At 42.2% G+C, this 17,831-nt stretch overlaps 1 protein-coding gene across 1 annotated transcript in view; it reads left to right on the forward strand.

The window, feature by feature from the left end:
- The window catches only part of TMEM71 (transmembrane protein 71), a 33,650-nt gene extending 16,702 nt beyond the window's left edge, over positions 1–16,948 (forward strand). Inside the window, exons 6-10 of the mRNA XM_060201209.1 lie at positions 2,950–3,135; positions 4,897–4,972; positions 10,554–10,615; positions 10,718–10,778; positions 16,469–16,948. Of these exons, the coding sequence (XP_060057192.1) occupies positions 2,950–3,135; positions 4,897–4,972; positions 10,554–10,615; positions 10,718–10,778; positions 16,469–16,511 (428 nt within the window). The 3' untranslated portion in view covers positions 16,512–16,948. The remainder of the gene's footprint in view (positions 1–2,949; positions 3,136–4,896; positions 4,973–10,553; positions 10,616–10,717; positions 10,779–16,468) is intronic.
- Positions 16,949–17,831: the final 883 nt, after the last annotated feature.

Below are 17,831 nucleotides of genomic sequence, written 5' to 3' on the forward strand. Positions count from 1 at the left end.
GCTAAAGCTGTTGGATCACTAATAAAAGGGAAAAAAAAAGTTATTAATTAATGAATTTTGTTTTCTACCAGAGCGCTGTTAGGCTCTGGCTTATGGAGGTATGGGGTTTGAATTAGGTACTTTGGAGTTATTATGTATTATTCTTAATGTGCTTGGAAAAATAGATTTATCCTTTTTAAAAAAATTTATTTATTTTTCCTTTTGTTGCCCTTGTTGATTTTTATGGTTGTTGTAGTTATTGTTATTGATGTCGTTGTTGTTAGGACAGAGAGAAATGGAGAGAGAAGGGAAAGACAGAGTGGGGGAGAGAAAGATAGACACCTGCAGACCTGCTTCACCTCTTGTGAAGGGACCCCCCCACCACCACCTTGCAGGTGGGGAGCTGAGGGCTCAAACCAGGATCTTTACTCTGGTCCTTGGGCTTCACGCCACATGCGCTTAACCCGCTGCGCTACCTCCTGACTCCCTAGATCTGTCCTTTTAAAGTACAAGTAAGTTATACAGAATTTATTTGCTTTTTTTTCCCCCAGAGCACTGATCACCTCTGGTTTATGGTGGTGCTGGGGACTGAACCTGGGACTTGAGAGCCTCAAGCATAAGAGTCTCCTTACATAACCATTATGCTATCTACCACTGCTCTCTACAAAATTTAAATAGATCAGAGAAACAGAATGAACTTAATATTTTAAATTCAATACAAAAGATGTCTTTGCTAAAAAAAAATTCCCTTAGGAGGCTTTCAATTGTTATTCAGGTAGAGGAAGCAGCTACATGTCAGTCAGGGAGAAGGTGAAACAGTGCAAATGATGTCTTTAAAGAAATGGCAGCTCCTTGATCATTTTTAAAATATGAAGGTGTATTGTCTCTTCCCTCATTAATGCAATATCTTTATGAGAACATTCTAGGTAATATTCTCAGTATTTCACATAACTGCTCTTCACCCATCTGTGGTCTGTATCCAGTTCTCACTTACAAAGCCGCAGATACAGCAGGAAAGCCTGTTGAGGTTATAGAATAGGGATCTTTTTACTGTTGTAAAAAGATCTCATCTGCTTCTTCCCTTCTCTTCCTTAAGAACCACTCATGAAAACATAACTTGCCATGAGATTTTCCCTATCTTTTTCTTTTATTATTTATTTATTTATTTATTATTTTGTTTTTATTTTTTACAAGAGCACTGCTTAGCACTAGCTTGTGGTGGTACAGGGGACCGAACCTGCGACTTTGGAGCCCCTGGAGTCCCTTTGCATAACCATCATCTGTCTACCCCCACCCTCCAGATCTTTTTCATTCCCACTTTAACTAGATCTTACAGGCTTAGAGCATATTGCAAGCATGGGCAATACCATCAACACAATCCAGTGATAGGCGTGTCCAGCACCTCCCAGAGTTTCCTTGTTGGCATTTGTGGGAAGGTGGTTGAACTTGATTGGTTTTGTTTGTTTGCTTGTTTGTTTGTTTTTTGTGACCTACCTTCCTAAGATTGTGAAGCCTAGGAGATACTGTACTGCTAAGTGTAGCCGTTATCCTGCACATCAGGCTCCTAAGATTCGTTCATCTAGCATAACTGAAACTTTGCTTTTTTTTTTTTTTTTGCCTCCAGGGTTATCTCTGGGGGTCAGTGCTGGCACTGCGAATCCACTGCTCCTGGTAGCCATGTTTTCCGTTTTTTTTTTTTTAAATTGGGTAAGACAGAGAGAAATCGAGAGAGGAGGGGAAGACAGAGAGGGGGCTTGGAAGACACCTGCAGACCTGCCCCCCCTGCAGGTAGGGAGCCGGAGGCAGGGGGCTCCAACCCAGATCTTTGAGAGGTCCTTGCACTTCATACTCTGCACACTTGACCTGCTGCGCCCCTTCCTGGCTCCCCTGAAACGTTACAGTCACTGAACAACAATGTCTCCTCTAGTTCCAGTCACTCCCTACTCCTGGGAATGAATTTCTCAGATCTCTGGGAATCTGGGAATTGCTGGGGTGGGGAATTTCACAAATCACTCTTCTGAGTAAGCATCTGAACACACAAAGCTTTTCGTGTCACAGCCATGCTGTCAGCTGCCCTGAATTAATCTTGGCTCCCGAGTATGATCCCTGAGGCCCTTTGTGATTCAGCCCCTGCTAAGGAGTCCACCTGTAGTCAACTCCCAGAACTTGTAGAGCCACACTGGAGAGCTCACTCACAGGGGCACCTGCCCTGTTCTCTAACAGGTAGCTGTCTTTCCCCTTCATTTTTTTTCCTTTTCTAAAATTTATTCATGAAGAATGATAGGAGAGAGAGAGAGAGAAAACCAGATATCACTCTGGTACATGTGCTGTCAGGGATTGAACTCCTGACCTCACGCATGAGTCTCACACTTTATCCACTTCGCCACTTCCTGGACCATTCCTCATTTTCTATTCCCTTCCACCCACTTCTATTGCTGACTGACTTGCTCTGGGACACACTGGTGAGGTCATCTGCCCAGGGAAGTCAGGATAAAGGTGGCACAGCTGGTTAAGTGCTCACATTAAAGTGTACAAGGACCCAGGTTCCAGCCCTTGCTGCCCACCTGCAGGGGGAAAGCTTCACGAGTGATGAAACAGCATTACATGTCTCTCTCTCTCCCTCCCTCTCTCTCCCTTTCTCCTTTTAATTTCTCTCTGTCTCTATCCAATAATAAATGAATATAAATACCAACGGAAGAGAGAGAGAGAGAGAGAGAGAGAGAGCAGAACCAAAGGGGCTTGAAACTGGCTTATGCACATAGCAAAGCATCACACTATCCAAGTGAGTTGCCGTCCAATGTGGAGACCCACCCTTAACTTTAATAACACATTAGCACTAACACCGTTTGATGACTAACTATCTTGAGGGAATGTGACTGAAACACGCGCGCACACACACACACACACGCACATGCACACGCACACGCACACGCACACGCACACGCACACTAAACCTTTCTCCTTTCCTAGGGGGTGATGCTGACTGTTCTCTGACCGGTGACTGGGAGTCTGAGGTGCTGAATGCTGAATTTGTGAAAGCCTCCACTTCCAGCTATCCCAGCTCTCAGACTTCCAGAGAAAGCCCCCAGGATTCATCTCTTCAGTCTCATTTGGGGTTGTCTGAACATTTTCAAGGAAACCTTTCGGATCATTCAAGTGAGTTTTTTTTTTTTTAATCCCTGACACACCCAAAGAATTTTCTTTTCAACTCAGGAGTGTCTTAGAGGTGACTAATACACACTTAAGAGCTAGTGTCAATCTGCCCTAAGAAGCGAGGCCTGGAGGGGGCTGCCAGTGCCCATGTGACCCTTCATAGAGGAAGGTGACTGCCTTTGAAACGTCTCCTCAGAGGCGTCAGAAGTGTGCCATATTACATTTTACTTGTTTATTTATTTGTCTGTTTCTTTGCCTCCAGGGTTATTGCTGGGGCTCAGTGCCTGCACTGTGAATCCACTGCTCCTGGAGGCCATTTTCCCCATTTGCAGTTGCCCTAGTTCTCGTTGTTGGATAGGACAGAGAGAAATGGAGAGAGGAGGGGAAGACAGAGAAGGGGAGAGAAAGACAGACACCTGCAGACCTGCTTCACCACCTGTGAAGTGACCTCCCTGCAGGTGGGGAGCTGGGGCCTCGAACCGGGATCCTCATGCCAGCCAGTCCTTGCTCTTCATACCATGTGCGCTTAACCTGATGAACTACCACTTGGCCCCCCTTTCGAAGTGTTATTTTTTTAAATATTTATTTTATTTATTTATTCCTTTTTGTTGCCCTTGTTGTTTTATTGTTGTAGTTATTATTGTTGTTGTCGTTGTTGGATAGGACAGAGAGAAATGGAGAGAGGAGGGGAAGACAGAGAGGGGGAGAGAAAGACAGACACCTGCAGACCTGCTTCACCACCTGTGAAGGGACTCCCCTGCAGGTGGGGAGCCGGGGTTCGAACCGGAATCCTTATGCCGGTCCTTGTGCTTTGCGCCACCTGCGCTTAACCCTCTGTGCTACTGCCCGACTCCCCTTTTTGAAGTTTTTTAACAACTGTTGCTAATGTTAGCTTTTGAGGCATGTGAGAAAAATGAAAGTCTGTTTATGCTTTCTTTTTTCTTCATTATATTGTGATCCGTACGCTGGCTTTGGTTTCTTTTATGTGATTAGAGCAATAGTCAAGCCCACACTTAGCTTCCCTGTCTGTTTACAGCTGTTGGTGAGTTCACATCTGTTCCCACGGTTATTGAACAGTGCTGACAGACTTCACTGGCACCAAAGAGTTTTTAATATCTATTCTTTTATTTATTCCCCCCCCCCCTAAAAGCTTTCAATATGCAAGGGTGCAATTCTCTTTCTCTGTTCCATTTCAAGCAGACTATTATGTTCTGACTAGATAAGGCTGTTAAATCTTGAATCTGGTAACTCCTAGATGTGTGACCTTGGAAAAATGTCATTATTTCTTTCATTCTTGGCCTTCTTGTTTGTCTAAAAGAACTATGATAACGATTTCTGCCTCACGGGTTTGTTGTATTGATGAAATGAACTGACTTGTGAGCCTGCTCTGTGATTTTAAGACATTCTACGCAGTCGAGGCATTATTCTCAGCATTGCTATTCTCAGAGTTAGATTTTGGATATCAGCATATATTTTAGACATCTTTCCCCCAACAATAAAACAAAAGGCAAGCCTAAAATGGGTTCTGTCACACAACCATCACCTTTTTAATGACAGGATGAACACATCATTTACAGCAATGTTTTAGGAATGGATTTGGACAACACTTGATAATTTTGCCTCTTTGCATTTTCAAATTATTTGAGCTGATACTACATTTGAAAGTTGTGGGCAGGGGCAGGGTATATGTTTTAATATAATTTCTGTTTCACAGTTATTTTATCAACAATGATTTCTAATTCATTTTTTCATTTTTCCAATTAGAAACCACATTGTTGCAAGAGGCCTTGCTTCAAGTCATTTTTCTGGTTGCATGCTTGATAATGTCTGCATGTGCAAGGTAATCCAAATTTTATTTTCATGCAGTGGTGTTTATGGTTCTTGATGCTATAATGGATTGATCTCTTTGCTTTATTCTGCTAAGCATTTTAGGTGACTCAAAGGCCAAGATTTGTTTATTTGTCCATGAGAAGTGTTCCCTTATTTATCAATACCCTTTTTCTTTCCTTTTTTCTTTCTTTTTATTTATTTATTAGATAAAAACAGCCAGAAATAGAGAGCGGAGGAGGTAGTAGGGAGGGAGCCACCTGCAGCCCTGTTTCACCACTTGTGAAACTTCCCCATGAAGGTGGGGACGAGGGGCTTGAACCAGGGGCCTTGCTCACTGCAACATATGCACTCAACCAGGTGCGCCACTGCCTGGGCTTACACTGCCCCTTTTCCAATATCTCCCAAAACATAAAGGTTTCTATATCTTTTTCTTATTTGAAGAAAGGATATCACTCCGAATATATCCTTCCACAAGAGTCAGTCGAATCCCCTTCTCTCCTCTCCCTCTGATAACTTCAACTCTACAGTCAGATTCTGAGGGTATGGCTTTATCTTGTCTGTTTCCCCGCTTACTTTCCTCCTCTCACCCGGTATTTATCTTTCTCCTGAGCTATTTCACTTAACATAACCCCTCCAGCTCCATCTTTGTATCGAAAAGCAGAATTTCATCTTTTCTTATAACAAAGTAGGATTCCATTGTTGTGGTGTATATGCCACAACTTCGTTTTTTATTTTTTATTACTTTTATTTATTTGTTGGGTAGAAACAGCCAGAAACCAAGAGAGAAGGATGTGATAGAGAGGGAAAGAGACAGAGAGGCACCTACAGCCCTGCTTCACCACTCGTGAAGCTTTCTTCTTCCAGGTGCAGACCAGGGACTTGAACCTGGGTCCTTGTGCACTGTAAAATGTGTGCTCAATCCGGTACATCATCAACAAGGTGCGCCACCACCTGGGCCCTAATATGCCACAGCCTCTTCCCCCATCTGTCAGTTGGCACATGGGTTTTTTCTATAACTTGGATATTGCAAATAATGCTGTGATGGACATAGGTCTTCATGTATTACTTGTGATCACGTTTGTTGAAATTACAAATGTACAGTAATGCATTGACAATTGTTCTATGAGGACCTTTTATAGTGATCAGAAACCCTCTACTTCATAGCACTGTTCATGGAATGTTCCTCTTAGATCAGTTTCTACAGACGCTCTTAACTTATGTAGGGAGACTGATTCTCCATTATTCTCCATACTTTGAGGTTAAGCTAAATTTAGAAACTTGCTTTAAAAAGGTACAACATGGGGGTTGGGTGGTAGCTTTACAGGGGGTTAAGTGCATATGGTGTGAAGTACAAGGACCAACTTAAAGATCCCATTCAAGCCCCCAGCTCCCCACCTGTAGGGGGTTCACTTCACAAGTGGTGAAGTAGCTCTGCAGGTTTCTATCTTTATCTCCCCCTCCTCCTTTGATTTCTCTCTGTCCTATCCAACAGCAATAACAATAACAACAACAGAAGAAAAATGGCTGCCAGGAGCAGTGGATTCATAGTGCAGGCACTGAGCCCCAGAGATAATCCTGGAAGCAAAAAAAAAAAAAGGAAAAAAGAAAAAAGAAAGAAAGGAAAAGGTACAGCATGGGAAGAGAGGAAGAAGGAAACTTTAGGACTTGGACTCCTAGCAAATATGGCCTCTAATGGTCAAGGTCAGCATCAACAAGGGGCAGGTTATGTTGACAGCTTGAACCTTTGGTCAGATGTCATGAGAATGGCATTTGTCTCAATTGTTTTCTGAACCTCAGTGTAACCCTGAAAAAATGCAAATCAGTGAACAGTCTATACATTGTGGGCATCCTTCAAGACTGTCCAGTTAATCAAAGCCAAGGAGAGTCTGAGAACTGGCCACAGGAGACACGACAAGAAAATATATTGTGCAACTCTTAGTGGCATCCTGAGACATACATAAATTAGGAGAAAACGGCAGTGTTCAAGTACAGTATAGAGTTGAGTCAATAATGATGCTCCAGTGTTGGCTTCCTAATCAGGACAAATATATTGGAATATATATATGAATATATATATATATATATATCCATATATCCCTCTGTGCTCCTTTTGGAAACTCTCCTGTATATCTAAGATGATCCTAAAATAAAAAGTTAATTAGTGATTTAATAATGATTAGCAAGGTTGGAAGACAACAGGGGTACAATTCCATACAGTTCCCACCACCAGAGCTCATTCATGTTCCATCCCCTCCATTGGAAGCTTCCTTTTCCTTTATCCCTCTGGGAGTCTGGACCAGATTTTTTTATGGGATACAGAAGGTGGAAGGCCTGGCTTCTGTTATTGCTTCTGATATGGATGTTGGAAGGTGGATCCATACCCCCCCCCAGCCTATTTCTATCTTTCCCTGGTGGGGGAGGGTTCTGGGGAGGTGAGGCCATCTTACTGGAAAAGTCAGGAAGGTGTCTTGGTAGTGTCTGCAACTTGATGGCTGACAGGTGGTAAAATATAAATCAGGAAAAATTATTTAATAAACAGGAACTCAAAGGTAGGAATAGAGCAGATGAAACAAGGTGTCTTCATGTGGGAAGAAGCTAGGAAGTCTATTTTAGGTATGTTCCAAGGGGTCCACAACTTTAGTAATTTCTGTCTGAGTCTGATGGCTAACGTGCAAAGTGGGCTCTGGGAAGATGGTGTCATAGTTAAGAACAAGGCTAGAAAATTGCATTAAGAGGGGGCTGGACAGTAGCACAGCAGGTTAAGCACACATGGCACAAAGCGCAAGGACGGGCTCAAGGATCTCGGTTTGAGCCCCAGGCTCCCCACCTGTAGGGTGGTTGCCTCAAGATCACTGAAGCAGGCCTGCAGGTGTCTGTCTTTCCCTCCTCTCTTGATTTCTCTCTGTCCTCTCAAAAAGAAAAGATAGAAAACTGTATTAGAGCAGAGAGTAGCTCCCAAGCATGAGGAAAGTATATAAATATCTGTTCCCATTTAGCACGGGAGCCTGTGTGACCTCTGAGTCCCTGCCAGTAAAAGTTTGTTCAAAAAGAAAATTTGAGGGATCTGGAGATAGCTCAGCCAGCAGAGTGCAGGACTTATCATGTACAAGAAGCTGGGTTTAAGCTCTCAGCATCACATGAGAGTTCCAGACTTGGCAGGCACTATGGTATCTTTCCTTCTCTCTGTCCTCTCTATCTTAAATTTTAAAAGGCAGGGAGAAGGAATGTTCCTTGGGAGCAGTAGAATTGTTCAGACTCGCCTCTGGTGAAACAAAAACAACAAAAGTGTAATATGCAATAACATCTCACAGATATTCTAAGTGAAAGATGACAGATACAAGAGGAGTATGGTTATATATTCATCTATACATGTATATATCTCAAGCAGAAAGATCTTAATGATTATAGTTTGAAGAGTAGTGTGTTAATTCTGGCTCTAAAAAGCGGAATGGGACATCAAATGAAACCACTGAGGACACTGGAAATATTCTGTGTCAGGACTGGGGTTATGGATTATTGGATTTTACGGAGAAAACCATCAAGATATGCATTTTGTATGCCTTATTGAATATTTGTAGTACTTCAATTTAGAAAATAAAGACATGTCTGCCTACAAGGCGCTACATGGGGCTGGCAGACTAGTCAGTGGCTTTGCCACCTGTGTAGCCCAGGCTTGAACTCAACCCTTACTGAGTTGAAACCATGATCTCTTTCACTTTTTCTGCCTTTCTTTATCTAGAAAGAAATAGATAGTCATCATTTTAAAATCTCTTTATTGGGGGACTAATGGTTTATAGTCAACAGTAAAATAAAGTAGTTTGAACATGCATTACATTGCCCAGTTTTCCACATAACAGTTCAACCCCCACTAGGTCCTCCTCTGCCATCCTGTTCCAGGACCTGAACCCTGCTCCCACCCCCCAGAGGCTTTTACTTTGGTGCAGGACTCCAAACCCAGTCCGAGTTCTGCTTAGAGTTTTCCCTTCTGATCTTATTTTTCAACTTCTGTCTATGAGTGAGATCACCCCATATTCATCTTTTTTGTTTCTGACTTATCTCACTTACCATGATTTCTTCAAGCTCTGTCCAGAATGGAGTGAAGAAGATGAATTCACCATTTAAAATTTTTTTTATATTTACTTATTTATTCCCTTTTGTTGTTCTTGTTGTTTTATTGTCGTAGTTATTACTGATGTTGTCATTGTTGCATAGGACAGAGAAATGGAGAGAGTAGGGGAAGACAGAGAGGGAGAGAGAAAGATAAACACCTACAGACCTGCTTCACCACCTGTGAAGGGACTCCCCTGCAACCAGGATCCTTATGCCGGTCCTTGTGCTTTGCACCAGTGCGCTTAACCTGCTTCGCTACTTCCCGAGTCCCGAATTCACCATTTTAATAGCTAAGTAGTGTTCCATTTACCATTTTTATAGCTGAGTAGTATTCCATTCATCAGTTTTTTTTTTTTTAACAATGGCAAGGTGATATTTCAAGGTGATATTTTCCCTTCTCTTTTTTAAAATTTCTTTTATTTTTTATTATATTTATTTATTTTCCCTTTTTGTTGCCCTTAATGTTTTTATTGTTGCTGTTGTTATTGATGTTGTGATTGTTGGGTAGGACAGAGAGAAATGGAGAGAGGAGGGGAAGACAGAGAGGAGGAGAGAAAGACAGACACCTACAGACCTGCTTCACCACCTGTGAAGCGACTCCCCTGCAGGTGGGGAGCCGGGGGGCTCGAACCAGGATCCTTACGCTGGTCCTTGTGCTTTGTACCACATACGCTTAACCACTGCATTACTGCCTGACTCCCTCCTTTCTCCTTTAATTGTAATCTTTCCCAGTGATTGATATTTTGAAAACGAACGCATTATTCTTATAAAAGTTCACCATGTGCTCATCAGAATGACAGAAACCTGAATGTCCAGCACACTTTTGCTTGAAAGGTTGCTAAGTAGCAGACATGCTTTTCTGCATTGTTGGTATGGATAATAAATCATTTTAAACCCCTAAATATGTAAAAATTGACAACCTGTGCTAAATTGAAAACACGGCCCCTTTTGACCTGGCCATGACCTAAGAATTTTTCTGCATGTACGTTAACACTTTCATTTTACTATGATTTTTTTTTTTTGCCTCCAGGGTTATTGCTGGGACTCAGTGCCTGCACTACAAATCCACTGCTCCTGCAGGCTATATTTTCCCTTTTGTTGCCCTTGTTTATTGTTGTTGTTATTATCGTTGTTGTTGTTATTGCTGTCATTGTTGTTGGATAGGACAGAGACAAACTGAGAGAGGAAGGGAAGACAGGGGTGGGAGAAAGACACCTGCATACCTGCTTCACCGCTTGTCAAACAGCTCCCCTGCAGGTGGGGAATCAGGAGCTCAAACCTGAATCCTTACACTGGTCCTTGACTTCACACCATGTGCACTTAACCTGCTGCGCTACCGCCTGGCTCCCTCATTTGACTATGATTTTATTGTTAATCTTAAACTCTTACTCTTAAACTCTTAAGTAAATCTAAAAGAACTCTTCAGGTGCTTGGAAAGCACTTAAGGAGTTTGCTAGATTTGAGCAATTCTGTTGTTTCAGGTGGTTTCTGGAAGGAGTGTCAGCCAGTGTCTGCACATGCTCTGTGGTGATAACTATTGGTTGTAAGTCATCATTTCCCAAACTGCTGTTTTGATTCCTGTGTTTTGTTATGATTTTGGCCATTTCAAAGTGATTTTTAAAATACTTTCTCTTTCTTATCCAAGATGTTGGGAAATCATTGTTTCTCAGCCTTGCCAGGTATTTCAAAGCCACCTCCTGTGCTTGGTAAGTACTGGCCTGTGTTCTCATCACCTGGACACAGACGACTGTAATCTGGTATCTGAAAATGGTTTCTTCTGAGAAGCAGACATCAACCAGTGAATTCTGGGAGGATGCTGATAATGTGTCCCGAGGAATGTATTCTGTTCTGTTTCTACTAACATCTAATAGAACTATCATTCTGCCATCCTTTTTTTTTTTTTTTTTTTTGACTCCAGGCAGGGCTATTGCTGGGGCTTGGTGACTGAACTGCGAATCCACTATTCCTGTGGCCATTTTTTCTTGGATAGGACAGAGAGAAGCTGAGAGGGGAGGGGCAGGTAGAGAGGGAGTAGGGTGAGAGACCCCTGCAGACCTGCTTCACTGCTTGTGAAGCGCCCCCATGCCCCTCACTCCCCTCCCCCCATGGCAGGTAGGGCTTCAAACCGGGGAGCTGGTACAAGAATCCTTGTACTGTTGTACTGGTCCTTATGCTTGTTGCTATGTGCACACTTAACCCTGTGCTCCACCGCCCGTCCTCCTGTCTTCGTAACTCTTTACGTCAAAATAGTCAGAATTATCTTTTAAAGCAAAAAGACTTAGGAAGTATTATGAATCAAAAAATATCCGGTTGTTCCAAGTGTCTGTAAAGCTTCACAGCACTGACTATACAGAGAGAACTTCCCTGCTTTGCTTTCCAGATAGCTGGCAAACTGCTTGTGAAACCGTCTCAGCTTCTAACAACAATTCCTCTCCCATCGTTCACTCACTCAGTGATCACCTTGTGTGCTGGCTGCCCTGGCTCAGCATATTTCAAAGGCTTACTGAGGTCTGGGTGAGATGCACACAGAATTCCAAGCACCTGCAAAGCACCTTCCCACTGCGAGTGGCTTGTGTTAATAACCTTCACTTCAATGTGGCTGCCAGAGGCCATCTCCCATGGCTTGGCGACTGAGACCTGTCACTCAGATTTGTTTATCGGTCTTTGCTCTTGGCATTGTGTTTACCTATTTATGATTTTTTGGGCTAATTCAGAGATGGCATTGACACTCAGCAAGGATTAATTTTAATTAGATCTCCAGCCTGTATTGACTTACTGACACTATGAATGAAATGTCCCTTAATTTTCTGGCAGTTGGTTTTTTTTTTTTTTCTTTTTAAGTGGGGTGGGGTGGGGAGGGAGAGCATTTATCCAGCAAAGTTTTGTGTAACCTGCCAGTTGGAAAATTGGACTCTTGGGCTGAGGAAACAGCACAATGTTTATGCAAAATGATTTTTATGCCTGAGGCTCTGAGCTCCCAGGTTCAATTCCCACCACCAGCATAAGGCAGAACGCAACAGTGTTCTGGTGAAGAAAGAAAAAAAGGATAGGAAAGAAGGAAGGAAGGAAGGAAGGAAGGAAGGAAGGAAGGAAAGAAGGAAGGAAGGAAGGGAGGGAGGGAGGGAGGGAGGGAGGAAAGAAAGAAAGAAAGAAAGAAAGGAGAAAAACTGGTTTCTGAGGTCTCAGAGACATCACCCTGTAGCCCTCCCACGTTTGTAGGCACGCCTCCCTTCTGTTTAGTTATAGGTCACTCTGTAGGTCTGGGCAGAGGCTTTAGCTAGACATGAACCTCATCTAACCTTTACAGATTTCAGGTTACAGCTTCATGGGATGAGATATCAGCTTAATTAGGGCTGGATTCATCAATCACGTCTCAACCAAAGATTTGTGCCCCAGTAGCCATTTTGTAGCTCAACTTGAACTTTCAGAAGTGAAAACATTATTGTTTGTCAGGTAGGATGAATTGTATAAAGATCATACATTGGGGGCTGGACATCGGTGTGTAGCGTTAAGCGCACATAGTACCAAGTGCAAGAACGAGCTCTAGGATCCAGGTTCAGGCCCCTGGCTCCCCACCTGTAGGGGGGTTGCTTCACAAGTGGTGAAGCAGGCCTGCAGGTGACTATCTGTCTCTCTCCCTCTCTATCTCCCCCTCCTCTCTCAATTTCTCTCTGTCCTATCCAATAAAAATGGCTTCCTGGAGCAATAGATTCATAGTTCAAGCATTAAGGCCCAGCAATAACCCTGGAGGCAAAATAAAATAAAAATTATCCATTTGGGTTTAAAACTGAACACATTCAACAAGGCAGAAAGACCAGTTAGAAAGTGCAGTTTCAGGAGTTGGATGGTAGCACAGTGGGTTAAGTGCACATGGCACAAAGTACAAGGACCCGTGTAAGGATCCTGGTTTGAACCCCCAGCTCTCCACCTGCAGGGGAGTCGCTTCACAGGCAGTGAAGCAGGTCTGCAGGTGTCTATCTTTCTCTACCCCCCTCTGTCTTCCCCTCCTCTCTAGATTTCTCTTTGTCTTATCTAACATTGATGACATCAATAACAACAATAATAACTACAACAATAATAAAAAGCAACAAGGGCAACCGAAGGAAAAATAAATAAATAAAAATAAAAAGAAAAAGAAAGTGTAGTTTCAGGGTCAGGCATGGGTACACCTGATAAGAGCATGCAAGTTATAATATGCAAGGACTCAGGTTCATGTCTCTGGTCCCCATAGTTAGTGAAGCAGGGCTGTATGTGTTTCTCTCTCCCTCCTCTCTACCTCCCCACTATTTCTCGGTCTCTGTCTAAATAACGAATACATACAGTAAAATTATTGAAAATAAAAAGTTATTGTAGATTCTCGGAGTGCGGTATGGAAATTGCTTGCTCTAGAATCAATGGGGATCTAGCTCAAAGAGTAGATTCATGTATTCTGCTGCCAGGCCTTAATCCAAATTTCTGAGACATTTTTACTTTTAACAACATTTTTGAATAATTCTTTTCATATTTCCTAGTAGAATCTTGGACAGTTGGTTGGTGGAAACTTTAGATTTCCAAGGCAGGATTACTTTAGAAGTAAGTTACCTACTTGACTAAATCTGCCCGAACTGGTAAGTCGTGGACCGACCCTAGACCTTGTACTGAGAACTTGGAATGTACTCTGAATTGCACTGGGTGCTAAGTTCTTCTCAGCACACATTCGGGAGTCTCAGCAAAGGGTAAGATGCTGTCCTTAGGTGCCCTTGAGATTATAAAGTCTGTAGAGGCATTTAAAAATCAGGGTGAAGTTGCATGATATAAAAGGCAAGTACAATCATGGAGTTAATCACACGATTGCAAGAGAATCACATGAGCACACCAGGAGTGAGGTTTCCCCTAGGGCTGGAGCGTGTAGCCAGGGAAAGCACTCCAGAGAACACGCTCTCTGATCTGCAGCGCTGATGTTGCAGTCAAGATTCCCCACTTCTCGGAGTTCCTTGTTTGTTCTTTCCTAAGAGATACTAGACTAGGACCCATCTGATATTTATTATTTGTGCGCATACTTTTAACTTCCCTCATCACTTCTGCATTTTTTTTTCTGCTTTCTGCCCAACTGACTTCATATACACTCTTATTTAAGACCTTGAAACCAGGACTGTTGAATCCATTTCCATGTCTTAAAAATAATGTAGGGGCTGGGTGGTGGCACACCTGGTTGAGCGCACACGTTACAATGCACAAGGACCCGGGTTCAAGCCCTCACCTGCATGGGGAAAGCTTCACAAGTGGTGAAGCAGGACTGCAGATGTCTCTCTATCTCTCACCCTCTCTATCTCCTCATTCCCTCTTGATTTCTGGCTATCTCTATCCAATAAAAAATAAAGATGATAATAATAAAAATTTTTTTAAAAAAATTAAAAAAATAATGTATATTTTATTTGATAATTTCTTTTTATTAATATCCTTATTGGGGATTAATGTTTTATAGTCAACAGTAAATACAATAGTTTGTACATGCATAACCTTTCCCAGCTGTCCACATAACAAGTCCACCCCCACTAGGTCCTCCTCTGCCATCATGTTCCAGGACCTAAATCCTCCTCCACCCCCCCAAACCCCAGAGTCTTTTACTTTGGTGAAATACACCAACTCAGTCCAAGTTCTGCTTAGTGTTTTCTCTTCTGATCTTGTTCCTCAACTTCAGCCTGTGAGTGAGATCAACCAATATTCATCCTTTTGTTTCTGACTTATCTCACTTAACACACTTTCTTCAAGCTCCATCCAAGATGGGCTGAAAACTGTAAACTCACCATTTTTAATAGCTGAGTAGTAGTCCATTGTGTATATAGACCACAACTTGCTCAGCACTTATGTTTGATAATTTCTTAAAGTATCCCTTTGAGGGAATCGATGGTAGGGCAGCAGGTTAAGCGCACGTGGCGCAAAGCACAAAAACCAGCATTAAGGATCCAGGTTTGAGCCCCCGGCTCCCCACCTGCAGGGGAGTCACTTCACAAGCGGTGAAGTAGGTCTTCAGGTGTCTATTTTTTTCTCCCCCTTCCTATATTTCCCTCCTCTCTCTATTTCTCTCTGTCCTATCCAACAATGACGACATCAGTAAAAACAATAACTACAACAATAAAACAACAAGGGCAACAAAAGGGAATAAATAAATTTTTAAAATCTTTAAAAAAAAGGATCCCTTTGAGAGCTAAGAGCTCTACACCTGTATATTAAACATTTTGCTGCTCTCTCGATCATATATAAACATGTCCAAGAGCTCGAGTCAGATACATGGTTATTAATGTAAACACAAAATGACACATAATAACCTTGTATTTGACTCAACAATCAAGGATAAAAATCCAAAGCAGTGGGGCCGAGTGGTGGCGCACCTGGTTGAGCATACATGTTATAGTGTGCAAGGACCCAGGTTCGAGTCCCCAGTCCCTGCCTGCAGGGGAAAAGCTTCACGAGTGGTGAAGCGGTGCTGCAGGTGTCTCTCTTTCTCTCCCTGTCTATCACCCCTTTCCCTCTTGATTTCTGGCTGTGTCTATCCAATAAATAAACAGAAATTTTAAAAAATATTTTTAAAGTATTATAAAAAGAATCCAAAGCAATGGAAAGCAATCACTGAATTCACTTCAACCAGCATTACTGGAGCACCCCATCTAGTCACACATCGAACATAATCAAGTGAAATTAGGTGCCTGGTCTTTAGAATACCATGCCTCTCAAGTGAGTTCAACTTTTATACAAGCATGTTAATGACTTCGTAATAACAAAAATGGGTACTATCCAATTTCTTTCTTCTTACTTGCAGGAATCTATGCTTATACAGTTGGGGAGAGAGTGAATAACTCTTAAGGAATAGAAGTCTGAGGAAAGTCCCCTGCTATACTAGAAGAATTTCTGTTTAAGAAAATACAGTGTGCAGGGGGGCAGAGATGGTGCACTGGGTTAAGTGCCCAAAGTACAAAGCACAAGGATCCTGGTTTGAGCCCCGGGCTCCCTACCTGCAGGGGGGTTGCTTCACAAACGGTGAGGCAGGTCCACAGTTGTCACTCTTTTTCTCCCCCTCTCTGTCTTCCCCTCCCTTCTCAGCTTCTCTTTGTCCTATGAAAAAAAAAAATCGAAAAGTTGGCCACAGGAGCCCTGGATTTGTAGTCTAGGTAGGGAGAGAAAATGATCTTTAATGGTGACGAAGGAAGTATGAAGATGGATTAAGGGTAAAAAACACTAGTGCACTTCAAAGGAACTGGTGGCGTGGGAGGAGTTGCTCTAACAGAGAAGATTTGGTTCTCCTAATTATGGTTATTTAGGTGTGTGTGTGTGTGTGTGCACACCTAACTAGACTAAATACTGCATTTCCTGTGTAGGTGGATAAAATATGCATTTCTTTTCTTCTTTATCTGATCAGGTTTGCGAAAATTCAACAACCATTTAGAAAAGTCTCTGATTAATGTGTCCAATCTGAATATCTGGAAATTATCAAACTTGCAGTCTATTTGGAACCAGCTCCTTTATTGGAAGAGAGTGAGCAACTGGATAAGTGAGAAAGGAAAAAAAAAAGCATTGCAACTTGGCTGTGGAACTGTAAAAACCTTAGTTTTGTGTTCACCAATGTAATACAATCATGGAAACAATATTGATGTGTTGGCAAATACTTGCTGTCCAAAGAGAAAGGGCCAGGAAATGTAGAGAACAAAAACTCCTGAAGTAACTGGCTCTCTATTTTTCCCTAAGGAAATAGCTTTCAAACATGCATTTTCATTGGAGAATTTTGTGCGGTGCTTATAAAAATGCAGATCCCTGGGCTTGCCTGCATGTGCCACTTTCATTGATCAATGAACAACAATCAACATCTTCTTGAAAGTAAATAAATAAATATGGTTTGTACATAAAACATAATGTACCAGTTGTTGTTCTTTCCCCCCCAAAGCATGTTTTATTTGTTGTTTGTTTGCTTTAAATTCACGTGGTGACAGTAGATGAGAGTTGATGGAAAATAAGCATCAGAGAATCATTTCTTCGAAGCTTCTTTTTTTTTTCAATCTTAAGAAATTTCTTAGGATTCATGATTATTTTTTCATTCAAGTTGACCTTAAAATACACACATGGAGAGTGATGGGGTCTGGGCGGTGGTGCACCAGGTTAAGCGCACATAGCATGACATGCAAGGACCCACACAAGGATCTTGGTTCGAGCCCCAGGCAGGGGAGATGTTTCACAAGCAGTGAAGCAAGTCTGCAGGTGTCTCTCTTTCTCTCTCCCCCCTCTCTCTCCTCTCTCAATTTCTCTCAGTCCTATCCAATAATAATAATAATAATAATAATAATAATAATAATAATAATAATAATAATAATAAATAGTATCCGGCAGCAGCAATGGATTCATAGTGCCATCACCGAGAACCCTGGGGGCAAAAACAGACAAACAAATAAACATAGAGAGGGCCAACAGTGGTGCATCTGGTTAAGTGCACTTAATACTATGTGGAAGTGTCAGGAATCCTGGAAGCCCGTTTGAAACGCCTTGTCCTAGATGCCAGAAAGGTTTTCATTGAAGTAAAGATTGTTGGTCTAAGTTTCATAAAAATGATACACGCCTACCGCTTTTGCCGGAAGCAGGGCAGCCCTCAGCCCGGTGTCCAAAAGGAACCCCAGAGTGTTGCTCTTATTTCGTAATCCTCCTCTCGTTCTCTCTGAATATCTTAAGCTTGCTGTCTGCTCCCTCTGCTTTCAGTTGTGTTTTCTAAGAGAGTGATTTGAATGACTAAATTT

This window comes from Erinaceus europaeus, chromosome 1 (genome assembly GCF_950295315.1).
Source record: "Erinaceus europaeus chromosome 1, mEriEur2.1, whole genome shotgun sequence".
NCBI lineage: Eukaryota > Metazoa > Chordata > Mammalia > Eulipotyphla > Erinaceidae > Erinaceus > Erinaceus europaeus.